Source organism: Canis lupus, chromosome 21 (genome assembly GCF_003254725.2).
Source record: "Canis lupus dingo isolate Sandy chromosome 21, ASM325472v2, whole genome shotgun sequence".
Classification (NCBI taxonomy): Eukaryota; Metazoa; Chordata; class Mammalia; order Carnivora; family Canidae; genus Canis; species Canis lupus.
In genome coordinates, this window is record NC_064263.1 from 13379019 (window position 1) to 13406748 (window position 27730).

The 27730-nt window shown below is 34.6% G+C and overlaps 1 protein-coding gene across 4 annotated transcripts in view; it reads right to left on the reverse strand.

Annotated features, from left to right (window-relative positions):
* Nucleotides 1–476: 476 nt before the first annotated feature.
* HIKESHI (heat shock protein nuclear import factor hikeshi) overlaps nt 477–27730 on the reverse strand; it is a 39205-nt gene continuing 11951 nt past the window's right edge. For 2 of the 4 annotated variants that reach the window (XM_025419379.3, XM_025419382.3), the window contains 3 exons: nt 8714–8865; nt 1840–1958; nt 477–704 (listed from right to left, as the gene is read on the reverse strand). In XM_025419379.3, coding sequence (XP_025275164.1) covers nt 650–704; nt 1840–1958; nt 8714–8865 — 326 coding nt within the window. In that variant the 3' untranslated portion in view covers nt 477–649. Of the gene's footprint in view, nt 705–1834; nt 1959–4554; nt 4634–7228; nt 7389–8713; nt 8866–27730 lie in introns of those variants that run through there. The other 2 variants (XR_007404795.1, XM_035704053.2) reach the window with 2 other exon arrangements.

Consider the following 27730-nt stretch of genomic DNA (forward strand, 5'->3'; position numbering starts at 1 on the left):
CCTTTCTGAATGAGACACAATGGCTTTAACTTAATAGGAAAAGGTACTAAATCAATCCTATATTCTACACATAAATGTCTCAAATCACCAGTATTAAATAAAACCTCATCAATATTAACCATGGGAATTTTATTAAATAAAAATGTATGAATCTGCAGATATAAAACTGATAACCAATCCATATTAATGGAAAAACTTGTAATCTTAAGAAATACTAAAAATAATTTCTCCATATGCAAAAATGTATATTTGATGTTTTTCAAAAAATCCCGATTTTGATAGTTGATTTTAAGTTAACTACTCTAGCAAAGCATCATAAAAGTAAATGGAAGATTATAAATTCAATGGCATTTGGCACGCTATTGTTGTGAATATGCTTTATTTTTAAGTAAAAAATGAATTCTAGCCAAAACAAAGTGTGTGCCTCTGAATATTTTAAGCTTAAGGAAAAAAAAAACTCATTAATAAGGAACATATTTTCATTTTTCCATGTTTTTAATTTTTTATAAAGAGTTTCATTAAGTTTCAGTCAATAAGTAGTTCTTAAACTTAGGCTTCATGATCCTTTTGACTTCGTACTTTTAAATGGAGGCATTTCTCTTCAAAACATGACAAATTTCGGAATCCATCAAAAATTATTTTATTCAAATTATGTTTTCCAAAAGAGAGGGTTCTGTGCTAGTCGTCTTTGAAAGTTTTCATACCTACAAAAGAAAAAATATATTTACAAGAAAATTAAAATCTTTTGTAATCTACCAAATGACTTATCAAAAAGCAAACATTTTAGATGTCACTTCTAAAAAGCTAAGATAAAAAAACAAAAGAGCTAAAAATTTAATCTGAAAGTTTTATTATTCTTATAAAAGGATAGCAAGCATAGTGATTTAAGTATGACTAGCTTATATCAGAGCACAAATCATAATAAATTTTATTAACTTTTATCTTCTGCAAAATTTGACAGACCCAAGGGGGAAAAAAAAATCAAATCTAACTCCCTCATTTCATAAATGAGTAGATGAGAGGAATTTGCTTAAGGTCAAATACTTATATTTTAACAAAGCTCAAACCTAGTATCTTCCAGATCAATCCATGCTACACCATGCTACCAGCTGTTCAACAAATTCTCTTGTATCCCCCACCCCCACACTCTGGGATAGTCAAAGTGAAAAGAACACCTATAAAACAGAATCATGAGGGGCACCTGGGTGGCTCAGTGAGTTAAGCATCTGCCTTGGCTCAGGCCATGATCTCAGGGTTCTGGGACTGAGCCCCCTGTCAGGCTCCCTGCTTCTCCTTCTCCCTCTGCCCCTCCCCCTGCTCATGCGCACACGCATGCTCTCTCTCTCTCTCTCAAATAAATAAATTAAATTAAATTAAAACAGAACCAGGGGAAAGCCAAGGAAATCAATTTTATTAATCATTTAAGTATAGGGTGCAGTATAAACCACCCTGATGCCTTACGTATATTCTACTTCAGATCAAGACTTTCTAAATCACAAAAAAATTTTGCTTTGTATTTCAAGACTCAAATATGGTTACTTATAAATAAAAATATTGAAAAATTTACAACTTTAATTGTGGCCCCTAAAAATAAGCAATTGTATTTTCCTGTCTTTATAAATTCAAAATGGCTACTATATAACAGAATATTGAGGGTAAGAACATTCTTTGATGTAAACTCCACAGTATGCTTTTAAATGGCATGCCAATGTTAATTAATGTATGCTGATGTCCACAATAAAAGAATATGTTTAAATGTCAAAAAAGAAATACATTCACAGGCAAAACAATATATGGTTATTAAAAGCCTTAATATTAAAGATACAAGATGTCCCATACCATTTCAGAACCACATTTGCTGGAATGAACATTTCAGATGGACTTGGTGTCATCTGGGCCTGAGACACAGCAAATGATGAAGCAAAATTGTAGAAGTTGTCCAACATCTTTTGTGTGAACTGAAAAGTTAATAATGAACGGATTAATGAATTATACTAAATATTCCACTCAGACTTTAATACTTTTAATTAAAACTATTCCTCCAGTATACTTGGTTTTAAGGATCATGAGTTCTAAGTCTAATGCTGTAAGGAAAGTTATAAAATGACACTGTGGCACAAAATCTTAATAACCTACCTTTTGTACTTCCTTTATATCTCAGAATTTCTGTGGTTTTTAACTATTTTAATTTCCTAACATTCATTTTGGGTGGAAAAATGTTTTTCCTTCAAAATATCTTCTTTTATGTCTGCCTCTACATCTACTATGACCCCTTCCCTCAAATCCCACCCTCCTCAAATCAAGCTACTTTCTCATATAAAATACTAAGAAGTCTTCTTCTTGCCAGTAAGATAAAAGCTTAAATATAATGAGAGGAAATGCTTTACTAGCTTTTATCTTTCTGCCTAACAATATCAAGGTAGTTTAATACGGGAGGCTATCATTAAAAGTTACTTGAACTAATATCCAGAGTTCAATAAAATCACTATTAAAAGATCAGTATCAGGAGAAAAAAATCAACAGTAACCCTCAACACTAACAACAAAATTTTAAAATGTAACTTTCATTTAAAAGATCCAATTCAGAATAGAAACAAAGCCTGTAAATACCTAGGAAAATATTTCAAGACTGCCTTGAGAGACAGGAAAGAAAACAAATTAAAGGGCCTATATATACCACATTCAGTGGAAAGACAGAATATTTTTAAGATGGGAAGACATAATGTAACGGAAGCAATTCTCCTCAAACTAAACCTATAAATCCAATGTTATTTCCAACAAAATCTGGTAAGGTTTTTCACGAAACTTAATAAGCCGATACTAAAAGTATTATGGAGAATATCTAAGCTTATTTGATGAGTAAGGGGTTCGGGAGGGGGGAGGGGGGACTTAGCCTACCAGATATTAAGACTTTTACTGGCAAAGGGACAGGCAAATAAACTAATTGGAATAGAAGAGAGCCCAGAAACAAATCCAAGCATATAAGACAACATGATATATAACAAAGATGCAATTAGCTCAGAGTAAAAAAAAAGAAAAAGACTAGCTTTCAATAAAAGCTTTAATAACTATGAGAACACCTTCACACATTAGAATAGGATAAGAAAGATTTCTCCAATATATATAAAAAAAAACAGAAAAGAAACAACTGTTAAGATTATCAACACAAAAATACAATGTCTGCATGAAAAAGATACCAAAAATAGTATTAAAAAACAAGCAACGTACTAGAAGAAGAAAATTACAACATATAGAAAACGTTTTTTTTTTTTTTTTAAAGATTCCATTCATTTATTCATTAGAGACAGAGAGGCAGAAACATAGGCAGATGGAGAAGAAGCAGGCTCCATGCAAGGAGCCCGATGTGGGACTCAATCCCAGAACTTCGGGATCAAGCCCTGAGCCGAAGGCAGACGACCAACCACTGAGCCACTCAGGCATCCCACAACATATAGAAAATTACAAAGTATTATTACCCAGAATACAAAAAGGCCTTTGCCCAGAAATTAAATTACATTAAAAAGTGCCAAATAATACAACAGAAAATTGGGTAAAATACATAAATGATCAATTCCAAAAAAAAAAAAAAATGAGGTCAAAATGAGAAAAGATGCTCAACTTCACCAGTCATCAAGAAATACAAACCAAAACAAAGTGATATTCAAATTTCACCCCAACAGTTTGTCAAAAATTTAAGGTCTTAAATATTAGTGAGAATACATATCAATATGGAAATGAAAAAACTGTCTCATTCATACAATGGCATACTACACAATTAAAAGACTAGATTTATTCCATGTACTAACACAGATAAGTCTTAAAAATCATGCTGAGTGAACAATAGCAAGTTGTAGAAATTTGTGGAGTATACCATTTATAATCATTTTTAAACATACAAAGGGGTAAGTCAACAAGAATGGAAAATAGAGGAAACAAACAAAAAAGGACTACAACACAGAACAGAAATAAAAGGAACTTCTACAATAATAGTGTAAGAAAATAATACCTTGACTACAGTTATGCAACAGACCCAGAGAATAATCAGTCCACAGAAGAACAAAAAAGAGAGTTTCAAGAAGGATGTTTCGAAAACAAAGTTAAAATTGCTTTTTAAAAATATACTGAATAGGAATTTATACTTGGCAGAGTTTGGGCATAAATTAGACATGGAAATAGAAATCCATGCAAAACATAAAAATGAAGTATTTATTAACCAAGAAAAATAAAAGTCATACAAGAAAGGAAATGTAATCAAAGTACTACCTACATCTGGCTCAGTTCTGAAAAATATTTACCTGATCATAATACTAAAACTCTGAATATTAATTTAGTGAAAACCTGTAATAAAAAGGCAGGGGGGGGAAGGGGGGGCCTTGGCTGGTTCAGTCAGTGGAACATATGACTCTGGGTTGTGAGTTCAAGCCTCATAATGGGTGCAGAGATTACTTAAAAATAAAATCTTTTAGTGGTGCCTGGGTGGCGCAGTCAGGCATCTGACTCTTGGTTTCAGCTCTGGTCTTGTAGGATTGAACTCTGTATCAGGCTCTGCACTCACCGGGCTTGAGATTCTGTCTCTCTGCCCCTCCTCCTTTGCTCCTCCCCACCATAGGTGTGCTCTCTCCCTTATTTTCTTTCTAAAATGAATAAATAAATCTTTTTTAAAAAATAAAACATTTTTTAAAATTTAATCTTTTATAAAGGAGAGAAAAAACTCTATATGCTGGGGAACAGCACTGGTAAGTCAATGGAAAATACCTACAACAAATAAATTGATTAAGAACAGATTAAGCAAGTTTTTTTCTGCCACAAGGAAGTAAATACAGGTAGAGTACCTGTAAATACAGGTAGAGGAAAAAAAAATGAGGGAGTGGTTGAAAGTGAATGCTTTTGAGGAGAGTAAGAGCAGAGTATAAGAAGTACAACAGAGGACAACTGTTTGTTTTTGTTTTTAAGATTTTATTTATTTATTCATGACAGACAAAGAGAGAGAGAGGCAGAGACACAGGCAGAGGGAGAAGCAGGCTCCATGCAGGGAGCCTGACGTGGGACTCGATCCCGGGTCCCAGGATCACACCCCAGGCTGAAGGTGGCGTTAAACCGCTGGGCCACCGGGGCTGTCCAACAACTGTTTTGCATATAAAACTATCTGACGTTTTAAGCCATGTATATGTACTATTAATAAACATTAAATGAAACAAGAATAACTAAGTGTATTTTACAAACATGTTTAAACAAATAATGTTATATATATTTTGTGGATATATATATGAATGTTTCTCTTAATTAAAGTACTAACATAGGATGGCAAAGATACATGAAGTTAGAAGAGCAGCTACCTGGAGAAGAATTGGAAGAAGAGAAACAGTGAGACCAGCAAGCTGTATCAGAAATACTTTTTTTTTAATTAGTAGCAAATATGGCAAATATCAGTTAATCTAGATGGAAATCACTCAGAAGTCTTTGTATGTACTGCACTATAAAGAGAGCTCTATAAGAACAGCTATTATTTTGTCTACCTATTTTTATTTTTTGTGCTTAGAAAAGTCCTGGCACACAGTAGGTATATAATAAAATATTGGTGGAATGTATTTTCCTATATATTTAAAACACTTCATAATAATAAAGTGCTTGATAAAAAATATATATGCTTTATTTAAGAAGTTCAAATAATTTATAAATATATAGAGTAAAAAGTCTCCTTGCCCCTTTCCAGGGAGAACATCACTTTCATATGTATTTTTCAGACATTTTTCTAATACATTTTTCTAATATTTTTCAGACATTTTAATAGGATACTATTAACTATTGCTTTACAACTTGCTTTTCTTTTTAGCACAGCAGTTGATTTTTTTTAATTACTGGGGGAAAAAAAATTAAGACCCAGACTCTGTCATTCTTAATTCAGCCTATTCTCAGATGTGACAAGTCTGCTTTAAATTCATGGCCACAAACTTCAAGAGTATGCTGCCCAGCAAACTCATAAGGGGTTCCCAGGGGTTTTCTAGTCCACTCACCCTCCTCCTCTCCTACTTTTTCTTTATATTTCCTATACTCCTTTCCCCTCAATCTTAGCTGACAACCTTGTTTCCTGTTTCACTGAGCAAAGAGAAGGTATCAAGAGAGAACATGCCCAAGTTCTCATCACATTTATCAACCACCTACATCTGTATCCATATGACCATTACTCTGAATACGGTCTATTATCCTATCTAACGTCTCTCATTTCCTATTCAAACACTCTTCAGCAACTCTCCCAAACTCTTTTCCTGAATGCTTCATTCCTGTTAAACATGATGTAATATTTCCCATTAAAAATGGTAAAAAAAAAAAAAAAAAAAAAATTTCTTGTCCCCACTGCCCCCTCAAGCAACCAAATGATTTATCTGCTATCCTCTATAACTATTCATCGAGACTCATCTATATTCAGTGTTTCCACTTCCTTCTCTCCAACTCACTCCAAACTCCAATTCTCTGAACTCTTAGCTAACTTTTTAATGACTTCTATCTTGTTGAATCCTGTAGGTAATTCTTAGCCCTCATCTTGACCCATCAGCAGTGTGATACTATTGATGCTTCTTCCTTCTTAAAAACCAGTCTTTGCTTAGCTTCCAAAACATTACTTTTTGGGTCTCCTTCTACTTCAGCCTGCTTTTTCTTTCTCTTCATCTCTTAAGCTTCTCAAATTTGAAATGGCCCCAAGCTCAGTCACTGGCCAACTTTTCCACTTAGTTACTTCTCTAGTAATCATATGCCCTTCAAAACTTTAAATCCTATCTCTACACTGATAACTGCCACATTTTTATCCATATCCCAGATCTGTCTCTTGATCTCTAGACTTGTCATCTTCAGCTGGATGTCTAACAGGTATCCCAAACATAGTACAACCAAAATCCAACTCCTGATTCCACTCCGCACTTGCTCTTTTCATAGTATTCCTGTGTTCAAGGTCCTCAAGCCAACATCCTTGGGCCATAGTTGATGTCTCTCTTTAATCTCAGACCCTAAATGTGATCCACATGCTGAAACACACTATTGGCTCTATTTTCAAATTATCTCTAGAAATCAACTACAGGCATACCTCGGACATATTGCAGTTCAGTTCCAGACCACTGCAATAAAGTGAGTCAAATGAATTTTCTGGTTTCCCAGTGCACGTAAAAATTTTGTTTACACTATACCATAGTCTATTAAGTATGCAATAGCATTATGTCTTTAAAAAATGTACATACCTTCATTAAAAAATAGTTTATTGCTAAAAAATGCTAAACATCATCTGAGCTTTCAGCGAGTCGTAATCTTTTTTGCTGGTGGAAGGTCTTGCCTTGATGTTGATGGCTGCTGACTGATCAGGGTGGTGGTTTCTGAAGGTTGGGGTGGCTGTGGCAATTTCTTAAAATAAGACAACAATGAAGTTTGCCTCATAGATTGACTCTCTCTTTCACTTGAACCCTTAGAGGCCACTGTAGGATTATTCATTGGCCTAATTTCAATATTGTTGTGTCTCAGGAAATAGTGAGGCCCAAAGAGAGGGAGGAGGATGAGGAAATAGTTGGTAGGTGGAACAGTCAGAAAACACAACACTTATCGATTAAGTTCTTCATCTTACAAGGGCACAGTTTGTGGTGCCCCAAAACAATTATAATAGTAATATCAAAGATCATTGGTCACAGATCACTGTAACAAATAATGAAGAAGTTTGAAATGTTCTAATTACCAAAATGTGACACAGAGACACAAAGTGAGCAAATGCTGCTGGAAAATGTCACCAACAGATTTGCTCCATGCAGGGTTGCCACAAACCTTCAGTATGTAAAAAAACATGATACCTGCGAAGCGCAATAAAGTGAAGCGCAATAAAACGAGGTATGCCAGTACTTTTAATCACCTTCATTTCCACCTCCCCAAACTACCCTGGTTCAGGTCATTATCATCTGTCATCTAGATGTTCAAAAGAGCCTCCTAAAAAAAAAAAAACAAAAAAAAAAAAAGAGCCTCCTAAAATTGATCTTCCTTCTTACTAGAGTGTCCGTCCAAAAATGCAAAAGTGATCCTTTTAAAATATAAGTTAAATTCTATTATTCTTCTGCTCAAAACTCTCTTCTCTTCCAAACAGAATTTGAGTCAAAGTCTTTATAAAAGCCAATGAGGTTACCATATGAATTTATATTGTGGCTCCCTCCCCAATTACCTCTCATCTCATCTCCCATCTCTCACCCTTGCTCACACTACAGCAGCCACAAAGCCCTTCATATTTTTCTTCGAATAACAGATTTCTACCTCCAGGCCTTTGCATTAGCTACACCTCTGCCTGTATCATTCTCCCATCCAGGGCTTTGCTGTACAGTTTAAAAGTCAACCATCATGGAATTATGTCACTTAAAGCTCCATGAGGACAAGGATCTCACTAATCAGGTTCACAACTGTATACCCACAGCCTAACTAACTGTGAGAGGAAAAAAGAAAATGCTAATATTTAATTCAATTTTTAAATCACTTTGAGCTATTTCATCACTATAAAAACAAGTCTCATCGAAGCATTTATAAATTTTAAAATATCTATAGAAGAAAGCAGGCAAGCTTAAATCATCCATGGAAGCCAACAATTTATGCCATACATATTTACCTCCATTTTTACATGTTTTCTACTACCAGGCTAAATTTTAAAGTATAGAATTTGGTTTTAAAATTTTTTTAGAAAATGTGTACCGCATTACCTGAGTGAATGAGTCAACTGAGGATACAGCAGCATTGCCTACTGGAGTCTGTTGAGCCAAACTGTCCAATAATTCCACTGAAATTCCAATCTGAGCAACAGATGGAGTTCGGACAATATTCATGGCTCCAAAAGGATGTTGGCTTCCTTCTCCTGAAAAAAATTAATATGTACCACAAATTTCAAGTTTAACTTGTAGCCACACATATTCCTTTGTAAATATGTGAAAACCCTCCGATCTACATGCACTAAAAAGTTGTTACATAGTTTATCTCTTTTCAGAAAAATGTAAAAGGCTCGTTTTTACACACTAACAAAGAATAAGAAAACTAAAATTTTTCCCACCAGAAAAACAGCTATGACTTCTCTAAAACTTATTAAAATTACTGCTAGGTAGAAATGGAAAGTAACAAAATGAGAAAAATAAATGAATAAGCATTAATCACATTAAAAAATTATCAATGCTAACTCCAAAGGAAGGATATTTTCTAAGATTTTTTAAACTAGTTTTAGTATTTTCTCATTATTCCACTATAGAAAGATCTTAAATTACCATTATAACTGATAAATGACATAGCATATTTTACTAAATGTCACGGATCACCCCAAGGTCACTTGATGTTATCAAACAGGCAGTAAAGAAGCTTATTCATAGAAAATACTTAATAACTTTTTCCCCTTAAAATTCAATGTGTCATTTAGTATACACCTGAGCTTGTAAGTGCCATCTAACTTACATGTGGAGAATTTAGGCCAATTTTTTTTAACCCACATAAGACAATTAAAAAGTTAGTCTGACAAAAATCATACAATAGATTTTTGGTTATCTGCTGTTTTCATAGGACTTTAAGATATTTAATCAAATACTGAAGAACAAAAATCTGGAGCAACATATTATTCCTAATAACTAGAACACGGATTACAAATATCGAAACTCTCCTTGGGCAGCCCAGGTGGCTCAGCAGTTTAGTACTGCCTTCAGCCCAGGATGTGATCTGGAGACCCGGGTTTGAGTCCCACGTCGGGCTCCCTGCATGGAGCTTGCTTCTCCCTCTGCCTGTGTCTCTGCCTCTCTCTCTCTCATGAATAAATAAAATCTTAAAAAAAAAGAAAAAAACCTCTCCTTAAGTTTTTAAGCTATGAATAAAAACTTACAATGTATTCTGTGATTTAAAAATATATACACCTTTCACTAAATATGACTACTTTAAGATAGTTTTAGTATATTTAAATTGTTTTACTAAATTTCCATATATTTATGAATTTTCCAGATGTTATTTCTATCATTGTGGTCAGAGAACATATTTTGTATGACTTCTGCCTTTGAATATATTGAAACTTGTTTTACAGTAGCCTAATATATGGTCTATCCAAGAAAATGCTCTATTGTGCACTTGAGAAGAACTTGTTCTGCTGCTGTTGGGTAGAATGTTCTGTGTATTAGCTCTTGGTGGTTTACAGTGTTCAAGTCTTCTATTTTCTCAATGACCTTCTGTCTAGACATTCTATCCATTACTGAAAGTTGGGTATTAAAGTTTCCAGTTGTTGAACTACTTTCTCCCTTTGATTCTGCCACATTTTGCTTTGTGAATTTTGAGATTCTGTTGTTAGGTGCAAACAAGTTTATAACTATTATCTTTCTGAATGGCCCTCTTATCATCTTATAATGTCTTTACCTCTAATATTTTTTGTCATACATCTATTTAGTCTGATTTTAGTCCATCCATTTAAGCTTAAGCTTTTACTGTTTGCATGTATCGTTTTTTCATCCTGTACTTTAAACCACTTTGTGTTTCAATCAATAGTTGGATCATGTTTTTTCTTTTTTTTCCATTCCTCAAATCTCTGCCTTTTAAATGGAGAATTTAATTTTGTGTTAACTAGATGCTTGCTAGTGTACCATTTTAATTCTCTTACCATTTTTTTAACTCTATATTTTTTGTTATCTCCTTAGTGGTTGCACTAGGAAGGATTACCATAAACATCTTAATTTACAACAATCTAATTTGGATTCATGCCAATAATTTCAGTAGTACACAAAAACTTTGTTATGTACTTTCTCTCCCTATGTGTTGTCATAAATTACTTCTTTATACATAGCATGTCCATAACATAGGTTAATGATTTCCATTTTATGAAGTTGTCTTTTATATCAAATGGTGAGGGGGTGGGGGGGGAAAGGAGTTACAAACAAAACAATATTGATTTTTATGATTAACTACATAGGTTTTACCTGTGTTTTTTTCCTTCATGTGAATTCAAATTACTGTCTCATGCCCTCTCTTTTCAGCCTGGAGAGTGCTCTTAATCTCTTATGGCTGAGTCTTTGAGTAATGATCTCACAGTTTATCTAAGAAGGTCTTCATTTCTCCATTTTTTTTTTTTTTAATTTTGAGAGAACATGTATGCACGTTGGAGGGAGGGGCAGTGGGAAAGAGAATCTCAAGCAGACTCTACACTGAGTATGGAGCTGAATGCAAGGCTGGATCTCACAACCCTGAGATCATGACCTCAGCTGAAATCAAGGGTTAGACGTTTGACTGAGCTACCCAGGCACTCCTACCCTTCATTTCTGATGGATACTTTCAATAGAGAATTATTGACAGTTTTTCTTTCAGTGCTTTATACCATTCCCACTGCCTTTGGACTCCATTGTTTCTGATAAGAAATCCGCTGTTAATCATATTAAGAATCCTGTGTGAGGAGTTGCTTCTCTTACCAATTTATCTTTGACAGTTTGATTAGGATATGTCTTGGTATAGAGCTTATCCTACATGAAGTTTACTAAACTTAATTGTGTAATGTTTTTCATAAAATTTAGAATATTTTAGGGCATTATTTCTTCATATATTCCTTCCACCCCATCTCTGTCCTCCTTCCAGGACCCCTATTGTGCATATGTTGGTATACTTGATGGGATCTCAGAGACTGTTCATTTTTCTTCTTTTTTTTTAAGATTGTATTTATTCATGAGAGACACAGAGAAAGCCATTGACATAGGCAGAAGGAGAAGCAGGCTCCCTGCAGGGAGCCTGATGCAGGACTCAATCCCAGGATCCTGAGATCACTACCTGAGCAAAGGGCAGATGCTCAGCCACTGAGCCACTCAGGTGCCCCTCTTTTTTCTTTCAGCTCTTCAAATTAGGTATTTCAATTGATCTCTCCTCAAGTTCGCAGATTCTTTCTTCAGAGTACTCAGATCTACTGAAACCCTCTAGTGAACTCCTTTGCTACTGTACTTTCAGCTCTATCACTTATATTCAATTCCTTTTGATAATCACTCTATTAATATTTTCTATTTGATGCCGCATCATTTTCCTGGTTTCCTTCAACACTCAGTAAGTCCAATGTTGTTTCCTGGGGACAGTTTCTGTTCATTTATTCTCTGAAAGAGCCTTACATTCTTGTTTCTTTGCATGTTTCCTAACTTTTTGCTGAAAACTGGATGCTAAATATTATAATGCAGCAAATCCAGAAATTAGATGTCTCCCCCTCCTCAGAGTCTGTTAATATTTGTTGTTTCCTAATGACTTTTCTGAACCAATACTTTAAAGTCTGTATTTTTTGTCCCATGTGACCACTGACATTTCTATTAGCTTAGTGATCAGCTAGTTTTTGAAAAGGCATTTCCTTAAAAGCCTGGAACCCAAAAATTCTCCCAGTCTTTGCAGATAGGTTCTGTGTGTTGGGACATCCCTTTAATACTAGCAAGGCAGTTTACAACTCTGCCTTACCTTTCACTTCCTGCTTATGGAGAGCCCCAAAGTCTGCCAGAAGTGGGAACTTAGGACCTTCTTAATTCTTTCCTGAGCATGTGCACAGCCCTAACTGTATATTAACTATTAACTTTGAGGTTTCCAAAAATTCCCAGGTCCAAGAACTCAAAGCCTTTATTCCCCAAACTATTTTACTCCCAGCATTTCCTCCCAAGCTTTGTAGTCAGTCTATTTTTGCCTTGATTGTTGTCAGTGCCTCAGGCATCAGTGACAAATACATTTGCAGGTAAATATTTTTGACAAACACTCCCAAGGTTGTCACTTCAGTAAGATAAAAGAAAGTCTTTTCTTTTTTTAAATATTTTATTTATTTATTCATGAGACAGAGAGAGAGAGAGAGAGGCAGAGACATGGGCAGAGGGAGAAGCAGGCTCCATGCAGGGAGCCCGATGTGGGACTCAATCCCAGGACTCCAGGATCATGCCCTGAGCTGAAGGCAGACGCTTAACCACTGAGCCACGCAGGCGTCCCAAGGAAAGTCTTTTCAATTAATCTCCAAGGGAACCACCAGACAAACCAAAATAAATACAGGTGACCCTTGAGCAACACAAGTCTGAACTGAGTCCACTTATACACATATTTTTTACAGCACAATATTGTAAATATATTTATGATTTTTGTAAAAGATTTTATTTATTAATGAGAGACACAGAGAGAGAGAGAGAGAGAGAAAGAGAGAGAGGCAGAGACACAGGCAGAGGGAGAAACAGGCTCCATGCAGGGAGCCCGACATGGGACTCGATCCTGGGTCCCCAGGATCAGGCCCTGGGCTGAAGGTGGCACTAAACCGCTGAGCCACCCAGGCTGCCCTCCCCTTATGATTTTCTTAATACCATTTTTTTTTTCGAGCTTATTTGGTCTCTAACTTATTACATATACAGTATATGTAATACACATAACATACAAAATACATGTTGCACATAACTTTTATGTTATCAGTAAGGTGGTCCAATCAACTTATAGGCTATTAGTAGTTCTGTTTTTGGAGAATCAAAAGCTACATGCAGACTTTCTACTGCACAGGAGATTGGTGCCTCAACCCCATGTTGTTTAAGTGTCAACTATAATTACAATTTGTTGTGATTGAGGTCCATTCTGCTCCCTCTGGCACCAGTACCAAGAACATGAGCTAATATTTTCAAGGCTACCACTGAGCTGAGGAACAGGGGATGATGGGTCCACTGTAAGTTAAAATGCCACAAAGCTCACTGTTCTTATCAAGATTCAGTGGTTTTCTTGATTAAATGCGTCCCTGGTTACTACAAAGTTTTGGTTAGTTTCCAGAGTCCTGAAAAAGATTCTGACAAGCTATGGAGAGATGGACTTGTGAAGTTCTTTACTCTATCAAAATGTTAATTGTTTTAAACCTAGAATTACACTAAGTCCAGAAAATGTACTGCTATTTGTCTGCATAACAGGCTCCAATGACCTCAATCCAGGAAAAAGGTTCAATACAACCTTTAAGTGACTTAGTTTTAACTACTCCGGGAGTGACTGCCCAAACAGAAAGACTTGTCATCTCTAGCTTCCTTTATCAAATGGAAGCTCTTAGCAAATGATTAAATAAAACTGGCTATGATCCATTCTAAGAGATGGGACTACAGAAATATTCTGACTTCATTTTAAAGGTCTCTGAGGCTAAGACAACTTGAGACTCAAAAGTCTTCAGTAATCTTTATATTTTCAAAGAGATCCATTGTGCAATTAAAATCATTCTTTCACTCCTAACTCTGGGAAACGAACTGGGGGTGGTGGAAGGGGAGGAGAGCAGGGGGTGGGGATGAATGGGTGATGGGCACTGAGGGGGGCACTTGACGGGATGAGCACTGGGTGTTATTCTGTATGTTGGTAAATTGAACACCAATAAAAAATAAATTTATTATAAAAAAGTAGAAAAAAATAAAATAAAAAAATAAAATCATTCTTTCAGTCACTCTTCCCAAAATGGGCTTGACAGAGTAGTGATAACCTTCAAATACAAACGTTCTTGTGTGTAACCATAAAATACTGGGAAGAAACACTGGAACATAATATGCAAACTTAGTGTTTAATTTTGGATCTGAATTCATGACAGCAAAAGTTAAAAAAAAATCAATTACATTGAGCCTTACTGTCAAAAAATTAAACAAAAACAAAGTAAAACATCTGACCTGGTCTTAAGGAAAAAAATTAGATAAGTTCTTCAATTAACATTCTATTAGTGTAAAAGCAGCTGAAAATCTTTCAAAGGTGTTCCTCAAAGGGCCCTTCCTCAATGCAACCCAAGAACCTAACACAAGGCACACCTCAGAGGAAGAAATCCTACAAGAAACTAGTCTTTTACTGCTGGTACACAAGAAAAAGCAGTCATCATCATTTACTGCTTGGGTCTAACAGACTCTCTAAAAATAAATATATTTTAAGTCATTTTACAAAAAAATTTCACAAGAAGAAAAATAGTGAAAAACAATTTTATTAAAATTTTTAGCAAGTACTGAGGTACAACAAAGCCAAATATTCACTGTACATCTCCCACATTTTTAAGCTATAAATAGCCAAAATGGGGCAGCCCGGGTGGCTCAGCAGTTTAGTGTCACCTTCAGCCCAGGGCGTGATCCTGGAGACCTGGATAGAGTCCCACGTTGGGCTGGCTCCCTGCATGGAGCCTGCTTCCCCCTCTGCCTGTGTCTCTGCCTCTGTCTCTTTCTCTGTGTGTCTCTCATGAATAAATAAAATCTTTAAAAATAAATATAAATAAATAAAAATAAATGCCAAAATGAGCCACATTTCTCTGAATACCACTGTTCACTTTAGTGAATAAATGTGGAATATATCCATCTTATAAATATGACTGCTGATTTTTAAAAAATCTTCTAACAGCTCTAACTTATCAATACTTTGGGTTCTTTTACTAGCAACTGCATTATCATAATTCAACACTTCAAACACTGAAATTTTGAAAACTTAATGGCTCATAATTTGGACAGGTATCTTCTTTGATCATAATTTGTAGAACACAGTTAGTTAGTTAGTTAGCTATTACAATCCTATTTTTCTATTCATGAGAGACACACAGAGAGGGGCAGAGGGAGAAGAGGCTCCTTGTGGGGACCCCAATGTGGGACTCGATCCCAGGACCCCGGGATCATGGTCTGAGCCCACCCAGTTGTCTGTAAAACATTGTCATTTTTATATTTATAAAATTATTTAGAATAACCAATCCAATTAATGTTTCATTTCTATACCTATTGCCATCTAATTGCCTTTGTTTACACACCCACTTTCAGCCACGTCCACTTACAAGCTGTATCCAGTCCATTTTAAAGTAAAAACATGGAAGAATACCAGATACATTATCTTACTACATGTTCAAGATTTTGTCACTAAATACTGTGATTAATTCCTCTCTGTTAAATGACTAAATTGGTAAGAATACCATATTTTCTTTTGGTCCTCAGAAATACACTGTTCAATCATCAGTCTTTTAGTATGAGAAAATTCACCTAAGAGACCATCATCTGAAGATTCAGTCTGAGACTTTGCTTATATGATCAACTTCATCATCATCATGAGAGTCTAGCATGCTATTTGTCTCCTTGTATTCATTTTGATTCATACAATAATGGTGAAACTTGTTCCTGTCAATTTTCTTCTCTTTGCAATTATGAACAAAATATAACAAATTATGAATTCCCAATTCTGTTCAATAAAAGCAAACAGCAGACCATAAAAATGGTGTCTGCAGTCTCCTTTCTCATTTCTTAAAAGATGACATAATCTTTTAAACAATGCAATATGAAGATTCTATGATAATGTAATGGTAAAACTAAGGGGCACAGGCCAAATTTGGCCCCACAACCTAATTTCATAAGACCTGTGAGCTAAGAATAGTTTTTACATTTTTAAAGGTTATTTAAAGAAGAATATGCTACAGAGACCATATGTAGCCCACAAAGCTTAAAATATATACTATCTTACCCTTTTCAAAAACATTTGCCAGAGGCAACTAGGTGGCTCAGCTGGGTAAGCGTCTGCCTTTGACTTAAATCATGATCCTGGGATTGAGCTCTGCATTCAGGATCCCTGCTCAGCGGAGAGTCTGCTTTTCTCTCTCCTCTGCCCCTCCCTCCCTGCTTATGCTCACTCTCTCTCAATAAATAAAGTCTTAAAAAGTTTGCCAACCTCTGCTCTAATTAATTCCATCATTCTTCCACTTTCTTATTATTTCAGCCCTTTTTTTTTGGCATAGTTGAGAGCAACTGATGAGTAATGATGAAATAATTCCTTAGATTAAATAGTAAAATATTTCATGATATAGGAAAAATAAGATTACCAGTATCACCAAATACATCTTAGATTTGTAAGATGGTCCGGTAGACCTATAATGGTAATTGCAAGACAGAATGACTTTTAAAAATACGTAAGAAAATGTTCTCTCTATTCTTTAGAAGATTTCTACAAAAGAATAAAACTCACAAAGTGTCAATCTTTCTAAGAGTTATAAATGCCCCTAAAAAGAAACTGAAAAACTACAAGTCCACTGGTGAAGATACCGTATATGTACATGGCAACAGATATGACTAAAGAAAATATTTATGCCAAGAATAAGTAATTCACTATGAAGTGGCATTTGAACATGACATATGCTAAAGAGCTACATAAAGCAGCTTAATTATGCCTGGGTAAAAGCCTTCTTGGTATTGAATATAATTAGAAATCAAATATATATTTCTAAAATATATATTTCTAAAACCTCATTTCTATTGATAGCCTGACAAGCCTGAATACATTTTTCACCCATGCATAGTTCAAGAGCAATGTGACTAACAAAGGTTTATCAACAATAAATATTTTAAACTAGATAAAAATGATAATGTATCTGACATTATAAAACCTCTTGAATTTGAATGTCTAAATGTATTTAAGCAATATTTACCAAGTATCTGAAGTTCATTACTGTGCTCTATACATTCTAAAGAACAGATAGTAAAGATACAAATAGTCCCTACTCTCAAGGAGCTTACATTCTAATGAGGACAGTAACAGTTACTTAACCTTTCTGAATAGGCTTCATTTTCTTAAGATCTTTCCTAGATCTGTCTTTCTAAATTTTATAAAAACATACTAACTATTCCTTGAGTACCAACTATATGCCAGACACTTTTATACATTCTACATTTGTTATCTCTAATACTTGCAAAAACACTTGCACTGTAGGTATTATTAAGTCCATTTTACCTGAAATCCCCTCTAAGGTGAGACAATTTGGTCAACACAACACACTAGTAACTGGGATTCAAAATAGGTCTATCAAGCTCTAAAGCTGATGCTCATTATAGTTCATTATCCTACCTGTTTATACCAGATTCCATGATATGAACTCTTCACTGATTTTGTGTTTCACAATAAGCCATTTAAGAAAGCAAGTCAAGAAATGTCAGGCAGTAAAAGGTTCCCTCCCATTCTGGCTCACTAGTTCTGTTTCACGTGAATAGACTTATGAGTAGTATCTTGAACTCTTTTGTCCTTCCTAATCCCCTTGACAAGCTCAACCCAGTTTTAAAACAAAAACTAGAATAAATTTAAAAGTTTCTCCCGGCAACTGAGTTAAATGAAATTAGAAGGAGACTATATATGTCATGTGCAGAGAAAGCCAAAGTGATGACATTAAAATATGGCAGCAAGCCCAAAAAGAAAAGAGCAGAATTATAAAGAAATTCAAATGATGATTTATAATAAACTCTAATTTTAACATTTCTTAAAAATTCCTCTTGGGTGCTAAGCCTTTTTTCACGGTTATTTTTAATGTCACTGTCATAATAGACAAACGCTGAGCAACTGTGCCAGATTAAAGACTAAAGACAATTAAATGTAATGTACAATCCTAAATGAATCCTAGGTGGAGGGAATAATGCCTGTTACTAAAGGCATTATTAAGAAAATTGGCAAAACTTTAATGTATACTGTATATGAGACAAGAATATTGTATTAATGCGGAGTTTGCCGAATTTGATAATTATACTATGATTATATAAAATATATATAATATATATTTTTGTATTAGGAAACACATTCTGATGTATTTAGGAGTAAAGGAGCAATGTCTGCAACTTATTCTCAAAGTTTCAGGGGAAAAAATACATATATACACACACATATGCACATATATAGATTTCTAGAGAATGATAAATAAAATGTAGTAAAATTAAAGAATGTGGGACAATGTAAGAAATACTTCATACTATTTTTGTCATTTTTCTCTGATTTTAAAATTATTTCTAAATAAGTAAATAAAATTATTACAAAATAAAGTTGCTTTAAATCCCTGATGCAAAAAAGAATTTTAAATATCAGACTGGGGATACTTTTAGAATTTCATTCTAAACACTACCTCACAGTAGGGCCAGGATCAAAAAAGGAAAGGTAAAAACCCCACCATAAGGTACCCGATTTACTCTGAAGGCCTAAAACCTTAAAATATTACCTTTTCTCATAACAAAAGTATTCTACAAAGCTCTACTACATTCAGTACTCTATTTTATTCAGATAAATATATGATCCCTCTTCTTTATACCACAGGTGAACAGAACAACTATTTCTTATTCTTCTATTAAGTACAATCACATGTTAAAGTACTACAGACACAATAAAAAATACTTGTAAAGTTCCACATAAGTTTTTATTACATCTGACCTAATGTCCTACTCCCCCACCTGCTCTTCCAATCTTGGCCTCTTCTGTTTCCCATTCTCCATATAATTCTCCACTGCAGATGTCACTGGAATTCTCCCTGACTGAGGCATTGAACCATTTCCTCATTGTCTCGTGAAACACTTTACAAATAGTTAACCTACAGAGAAAAGGAAGGTTTAAGTTGAACTCTGTATGTATGAGAGTATGTGGATGTGGCTTAAACAAACTCTTCAAATAGTATAAGAACTCCATAAATATTTACCTTTGACAGACATGCATATAAGTATGCATAAATGTGCATAATATAAATTCTTTCAGTTACATATTTTTGGGAAGAGAAACTGCTTCCACCTTCTAAATTCAGAATCAAAATTTTAACCTTTATTTAAAAGATACTGTACTCATGTTCCTTATATATTGTGAACCAAAACTTCTTAAAGTTAACATTATATGGCATCTCATTATTCACACTTGTAATAGGTTTTAATAGATGTTTAAGTTATTATCAATGGACATGAGCACTTAGTTACCTACTACATGAATGGTGATTTTTCTTAGTCATCTTACAGTTTAACGATCCTGCTGAGGCTAAATAATACTCTCAGAACCAGGTTAAGACAATTTAAAAAAAATTTCAAAAAGCCTGTGCAATCTGACAGTATTAATACAGAAAGGATGTGGAAAGTAGAGTTTCCAATGAAATGGACACACATCAAAAAAATAAAAACAGACTATCACCCAAAAGACCTCATTGAGAAAATTAAAGATGCAGTCCACTGGAAAAAATTCTCAATATTATACTATATGTTAACTAACTTGAATTTAAATAAAATTTGGAGGGGGGGGGGAGAAAAAAATTCCCAACGCAACCAGACTTGATCATGAAATGCTTCTCTTAACCAGATTAGTGAAGGCAAAGGTGAGTAAATAATCCTGTTTGCCTCTGCTATTCAACTCTCAAACATGTGAAAATTCTAAACTCTGGGGAAAATACAGAGTATTTACAATAGACCTTTGGACTTCCAATTATCCAGATCTGACTCGCATGCTATTAAGAGCTGCAATGTTGAACTGTGGTATGAAGATGATAAAAATGGGAGATAAACATCTTTAATTCAAAATAAATCACCAAAGGCCACCTGGGTAGTTCAGTCAGCGAAGTATCTGACTTGGGCTCAGGTCCTGATCTCGTGGGTCATGGGATCAAACTCCCAACTAGACTCTGCACTCAGTGAGAGTCTCCTTGGATATTCCCTCCCTCTGTCCCTACCTACCCCACTCCCAACAAATAAATAAAATCATTAAAAAAAATCACCAAAATGTGATTTTTGTCATTACATTCAGAAATTTCATTAATTAGACCAATTTAACAAGGAAAACTGGAGGCCCTATAAAAATAGCAAGATTCAGGGAGCCTGTTTCCCCCTCTGTTTATGTCTCTGCCTCTTTCTCTGTGTCTCTCATGAATGAATAAAATCTTAAAAAAAAAAAAAAAAAAAACTAATACATCTTTGCAAAAAAAAAAAAAAAAGAGAGAGAGAGAAGAAACATGAATTAAAAAAAAAAATCCAAAAGAGGTTTAAAAAAAAAACAAACAACCCAAAGAGCAAGGTAAAAATTTAAATCTAACATATCGGGCAGCCCGGGTGGCTCAGTGGTTTAGTGCCACCTTCAGTCTAGGGCCTGATCCTGGAGACCCGGGATTGAGTCCCATGTCAGGCTCCCTGCATGGAGCCTGCTTCTCCCTCTGCCTGTGTCTCTGCCTCTCTCTCTCTGTGTCTCTCATGAATAAATAAATAAAACCTTTAAAAAAAAATAAATCTAACATATCTATAACATTAAATATTAATGGACTAAGCATCTTATTTTAAAAACGGAGGATGTAAGAACACTTTTTAAAAAGCAGCACCTAAAAAAAAAAAAAAAAAAGCAGTACCTAACTATATATATAAACTCTTTACAACAAAGCTTTACAACAAAGCACACAGATTTATGTCAAAAAGTAAAAATGTAGAAAAAATATAGCATGTGAACGCTAACCATGAAAAAGCCAGAAAAGCTATATAAATTTTAAACAATAAATAAATAAATAAATTTTAAACAAAGTAGACTTCAAGACAGTAGCATTACCAGAGGTAAAGGGCGTTTTATATAGACAAAAAGGCCAATTCATCAATCTTATACACTAATAAAACAGAGAAAGAGAGAACAATTGTTATGTCTTTTATTTCTTTTCCAATCTCACTGCACTCCTTAATAGCTGTATTCACCATGGTGCTTGAAGGCCTGGGCAATGTAGTAAGGCAATAAAAGAAATATAAAATTGGAAGGAAAGAAATAGTCTTTTTCAAAGACATTATGATCACCTATTTAGGAAATCCTGGGCAGTTATTAGAATAATGGAGTTTAGTAAGACAGTCAATATGTTACCCTTTCCTTCATCTTTCGGGATACAAAGTAATATACAAAATTCAGTTGTGTGATAACCTGAAATGCTGTTGAGTATGAAGAGCAACACAAACTCATTCCTTGTTGGTGGGAATACAAATACACACTGCCACTTTGGAACACAGTTCAGCAGTTTCTTACAAAACTAAACATATTCTTACCATAGGATCTAGCAATCACACTCCTTGGTATTTACACAAAAGAGATGGAAACTTCAGTGCACACAAAAGTCTACACATGGATGTTTTAAAGTAGCTTTATCCATAACTGTCAGAAATTGAAAACACCAAGATGTCCCTCAGTAGGTAAATAGATAAGCTGTGGTATATCCAGACAATGGAACATCATTCAGCACTACAAAGAAATGAGCTATCAAGTCAAAGAAGCCATCTGAAAAGGCTTTCATACATATCATACCAACTACATGACACTGAGGAAAAGGTAAAATCAGAGAAACAATAAAAATTCAGTGGCTGCTCAGATTGGAGGTTAGGGGGAGTGTGTGTGGGGGGGGAGGGGTGAATAAATAGATTTTTAGGGCAGTGAAAATACTGTGTTATGGTACAACTATAGATATGTCATTAAATACTTATCCAAACTCACAGAAAGTATAACACCAAGAGCGAACCCTAAAGTAAACTGCACCTTGAGTGACTACGATGTGTCTGAGTGATTATAATGTAGGTTCATCCTTGGTTAAAAAACAAAACAAAACAAAACCATAACCATTCTGCTGAATGATGTTGATAATGAAAGGAGGCTATGCCTGGTGTGGGATAGGGGTATATGGGAAATCTGTGTACCTTCCTCTCAATTTTGTTGTAAACCTAAAACTCCCTCCAAAAAAATAAAGTCTTTTTAAAAATTCAGTTGTACTTCCATATACTAGCAATAAAACAACTGATAATTTACAGGATGTTCAGAGACTTGTGGAAAAAAAAAAAAGCCAAAATGTCCAACAAAGAGTAAGTAATCAAATCATAACTTATCATCAAAATGTAATACTATGCTATTATTTTAAACAAGTTAGGGGCACCTGGTGGCTCAGTGGTTGAGCATCTGCCTTTGGCTCAGGTCATGGTCCTGGGGTCCTGGGATCGAGTCCCACATCGGGATCCCCATGGGGAGCCTGCTTCTCCCTCTGCCTATGTCTCTGCCTCTCTCTGTTTCTCATGAATAAATAAAATCTTTAAAAAAATTTTAATTAAAAAAATAAAACAAGTTTAAAAAAAAGAACCATACCTCTCTACATCAGTTTTTTTTTTTTTTTTAAGATTTTATTTATTTATTTAAGAGAGAGCGTGCACATACAAGGGAGAGAGGAGCAGGGAGCCCAATGCAGGCCTTGATCCCAGGACACTGGGATCATGACCTGAGCCAAAGCCAGACATTTAACCAACTAGCCACCTAGGTGCCCCTATACCAGTATTTCTGAGAGCCTTTTTTAACTCATGTCACCTTATTGCTTTAAATAAACATAAAAATCTCATTTTCTATTACCAGTCCAGCCCATTTGAAGATCAGAATGTGTTTCTCACTTTATGGGAAGTTTCTAACTTTATGGGTTAATAGGGAAAAAAGGAGGGAAAAGAAGGAAAAACTAAACACTTAATACTTTTAGAACATATCAAAAATCCATAACCCCTATGAAGTATTACTAAGCAAAAATGGCAGAACACAGTAGTTACAGGCATATGAACTATACATATATATAAGACAATGGAAATTTGAATGTATTTTTCTCCTTAAGTTTACTTTAGGAGGAGAAAAGACTATGCTTAGAATAGTGAACTAAGAATCTGAGAATCTAGATACTAATTCCTGCTCTATTTTAGAAACACTGTAAAAATTTCTAAATCTCAAGACTCTCAACAGTAAAATTAAGGAGTAATTTTTTTTTTTTTTTAGGTAAAAAAAAATTGGGCATGGAGCCCAATGCAGGGCTTGAACTCATGACCCTGAGATCAAGATCTGAGCTGAGATCAAGAGTCAAATGTTTAACTGAGCCACCGAGATGCCCCAGATTAAATTATTTTTAGGGCCTTCCATTCTAACATCCCATGGCTTACTCTGTTATTATACTTGGCAAGGATATGTTCTACTAGTTGTTTTATGTAGTACCAAGTACACTGTACCTTTATTATGACTTTCTAAAAATTGCCATGAAAATCATGATCCATTATCCACATTCAGTACCCTTTCTCCAGGCCTCCTATACCATTTGTTTTAAAGGCCATTTTATTCCAGGAATTCAGTTCCACTTCTAGGAGTTTCTTCTACAGAAATACAGTGCTAGAAAATACGTACAAAGATATGTGTAAGAATTTTTATTGTAGCATTGGTAGTAAAACAATTTAAAACAATGGAAATAACCCAAATTTCCGTCAATGGGAATTAGTTAAACAAATGATGGTATTGCCATACAGCATTCAATGGTTTCAAAGAGGTTGATTTATACATAATACCTAAAAGTTAACAGACTCTCTTCTCTTAGCAAAATATTGTAAATTCTCTAAAATCCAGCCTCTTAAAAACCAGACATCATAACATCCCCTTCTAGTCTTTCATGTGTATTAACTACTTATACACGTTAAAGCCTAGTACAATGAACTGCACAAGGAGATATTCAATATATGTTATCCTTTTCTTCACCCTTCAAACATTATAAAATCTAACTGGTTTCTCTGGCTCTAATCTCAACAGATTCTCCAAGCCATTCTGGACAATAATTTTCCTAGAACATCAACTTCATACTATCATTCTTTTGCTCAAAAACTTGTCTACTAGAAAAATTTAAACCCCATATAGCTTGACCATCACACAACAGCTTCACTTTACCTTTAAAACCTTACCCCTTGTACCTCTCAAATAAGAGCTTACCATGCCATACTTAAAAGTCTGCCTCCTCAGTCATTTGGAGATGCTATCCATATTACTACCTTTATGACTGATCATTTCCAAGTGTAATTCTCATCCTCTCACTGCCATCCCATCCAAACCTACTCACATACTTCAAATACATATTGCACACTAATCTTTCACAAAGCCATTTTAAATTAACTGTTTACTAATCTGTGTCCTTTGAATACCATCTTGGAGTGATTTTAATATTCACACATTCACACACACACACAGACACACACACACTGAACCTAACAGAACAGTCATCAACTTGACACATATGTGCTAAGAGTGAAGTAGATTTTCAATAATTAGTTGAGGAATGGGATATACAACAAAGTTTAAACTATACAAGCACGTACTTTTCTGTAATTTATTTAATTGAAATGCCTAAAGCAATTTCTGGTATATTTCCCAAGCTTTCACAATGTAGAAAGACAACTTAAGAATCATGGTATAGAATTACTGACCATCGATTCCCTATCCTGTACTTTTCATCTCTGTAACCTATCTATTTTATAACTGGAAGTATGTATCTCTTAATACCCTTTATCCATTTTACACATCCCTCCATCCACCTCATCTCTTGTAACCACGTTTGTTCTCTATATTTAAGAATCCATTTTGTTCATTCAGTTGTGCATTTTTTTAAGATTCCACATATTAGTGAAATCATGGTATTTGTCTTTCTCAATCTGACTTACTTCACTTAGCAGGATACCCTCTAGGTTCACCCATGTTGTCGTAAATGGCAAGATCTCATTCTTTTTTATAGCTATTATTCTATTGTGGGTGTGTACATACATATATCTTTATCTATTGATAGATACTTGGGTTAACTTCCATAAGAAGTTTCCAGATGAAAAAATACATCATAGGGAATATAGTCACTACTGTTGTAGTAACTAACATTATGGTGACAGACGGGGACTGCACTTATCATGGTGAGTAGTGTGTAGAATTGTCAAATCAGTATGTTGTACACCAGGGCACCTGGGTGGCTCAGTGGTTGAGCATCTGCCTTTGGCTCGGGTCCTGATCCTGGGGTTCTGGAATTGAGTCCCACATCAGGTTCCCCACAGGAGCCTGCTTAGGTCTCTGCCTATGTCTCTGTCTCTCTGTCTCTCTCAAGAATAAATAAAATCTTTAAAAAAATATATGTTGTACACCTAAAACTGGTATAATATTCAATAAAAAGAAAAAAAAAGAAGAGTGCAAGACAATCCCTAAAAAAGGAATTGAGAGCCACAGTGTGAAATGGGAAACAAAAGGAGTAGCACCTACCTTAAGCCTGGGGATCTATATAGTTTGAAGAGGAAAGGGGCAAATATTGAATCAACCCCTAACATGAGTGAACAATCTAGATTACTCAGGGTCTACTTCATTTGGTGTTCTGCTTTGATTTATAGTATTTGGTTTGTGTTCACCAAGAGGCTTCTGTTCACAATCTGAAATAATTTATTCAAGACGGATGCCTTGGTGGCTCAGTGGTTGAGCCTCTGCCTTCAGCTCAGCATGTAATCTCTGGGTCCCCGTTGAATACCACAACCAGCACCCTGCGGGGAGCCTGCTTCTCCCTCTGCCTGTGTCTCTGCCTCTCTCTGTGTCTCTCATGAATAAATAAATAAAATCTTTTAAAATAAATTAAAAAAATAAAAAAACTTGATCGTGAAAGATAAGAATTTATTTAAGAGTTGCTGGTAGGGATGGGGAGCATGATTAGAGGTAGAAGGAAGTACCAAAGAGGAGCAATAATAGAAAAAGTAACACTGGGGAATGCTTTTAAGTCTATATCATACATATATAAACAATAGTTCACTGGACCCTCTAAGCAAAATACAGAGACAGGAAAAAAAAACATGGTATAGTGAACAACTTAGTACCTATAGCTACCCACTTTTCTTAGAAGTTCCATAAAACAAGTTTTAATTTTGTTAATATTTCCTTGTTTGTCCTAAATTTGAGTTAGCATACATTTCCTACTACACTTGATCTTAGCGAAAAGTAATCATACACTTCCTACTAAAGAGAAGAATCTCTTTACATACAACTCTCAGTATTTCATAATTTTTACTAATTTTTTGGTTAAATATCTCTTCCACATTATGAAGACCAAGGACAGCGTCTAAAGACAAAATTGCAAAAGACTCATTTAAATAAACTTCCCAAATTCTCTAACCACCAAATCATATCTCCTAAGTTTGTGGATTTTTTTTTTTTTTTTTTTAGGATTTTTATATCCCATGTAGGCAGAAATGAAAGGAAGGAGAAAGAAAAAGATTCTTTTTGTTTCTTAATCTCAAATCCTTCATTTTATATTTTCAAGTTTAATCCTATTCTAGTTGTTAAACAGATTGTTGTTAAACCCCCATATTGTTCCAGCATCAGCTTAAAAATGTATTCACCATATAACTCGTTTCAGATTCCAAGAATCACAAAGAATCTTCTCTCAATCAAAATAAGACTTATAGTAACTGGCTTCAAGATTCCCTACTAACCACAATTCTCCCAATAGAGCTCTCTTAACTTTCCCCAATCAAAACTGTTCTATACAAAGTAATCTTTCATCATCTAGCAGAGAACAGCTAGAACACTATCAAAGTTTTTTGAAATGAAATTTGTTTCACTCGAACTTTCTACCCTCCTTGCTTTCCTACAATTTTACTCATAACATCTCAATTCAATTACAACTGCCTAGAGTTGCTTCAACGAGTCTGTCTCACTCAGAGGTTCTACTTAGCTAGGTTTGCCCAATAAATAAACTTAAACACTTAGGCTTGAAAGCAGCATCTTTAAGGTTTCAAAAATATACATCTATTAAAAGTCAATCTATTCTTATACTTTAATAATACACTATTCTCTAATATGAATAACATTTATATATATAAATTAAGAATTCTGATACTCTTAAAAATTCTGATACTTTAAACATCCAAAAAGTGTCTTTCTAAACTTACTAGTGAAAGAACCAACCAAAACATTTAACAGCATATTATCATTTGCTTAATGTTTGATATGCACTAAGTCGCTAAGCATGGTAAGCTGCTTTATTTTTCTTTAAAAGAACATCATGCTTTACCCATCACAAATACTGCCTTGAAAATGTTTTAATGGATAAAATTATCAATAGCCATGTTATAATGGAAATGATGACAAACCGTTCATTTTTAAAATGGCAGGAGAATAAAAGAACTAATCTTATTATCATAATGGAAATATAT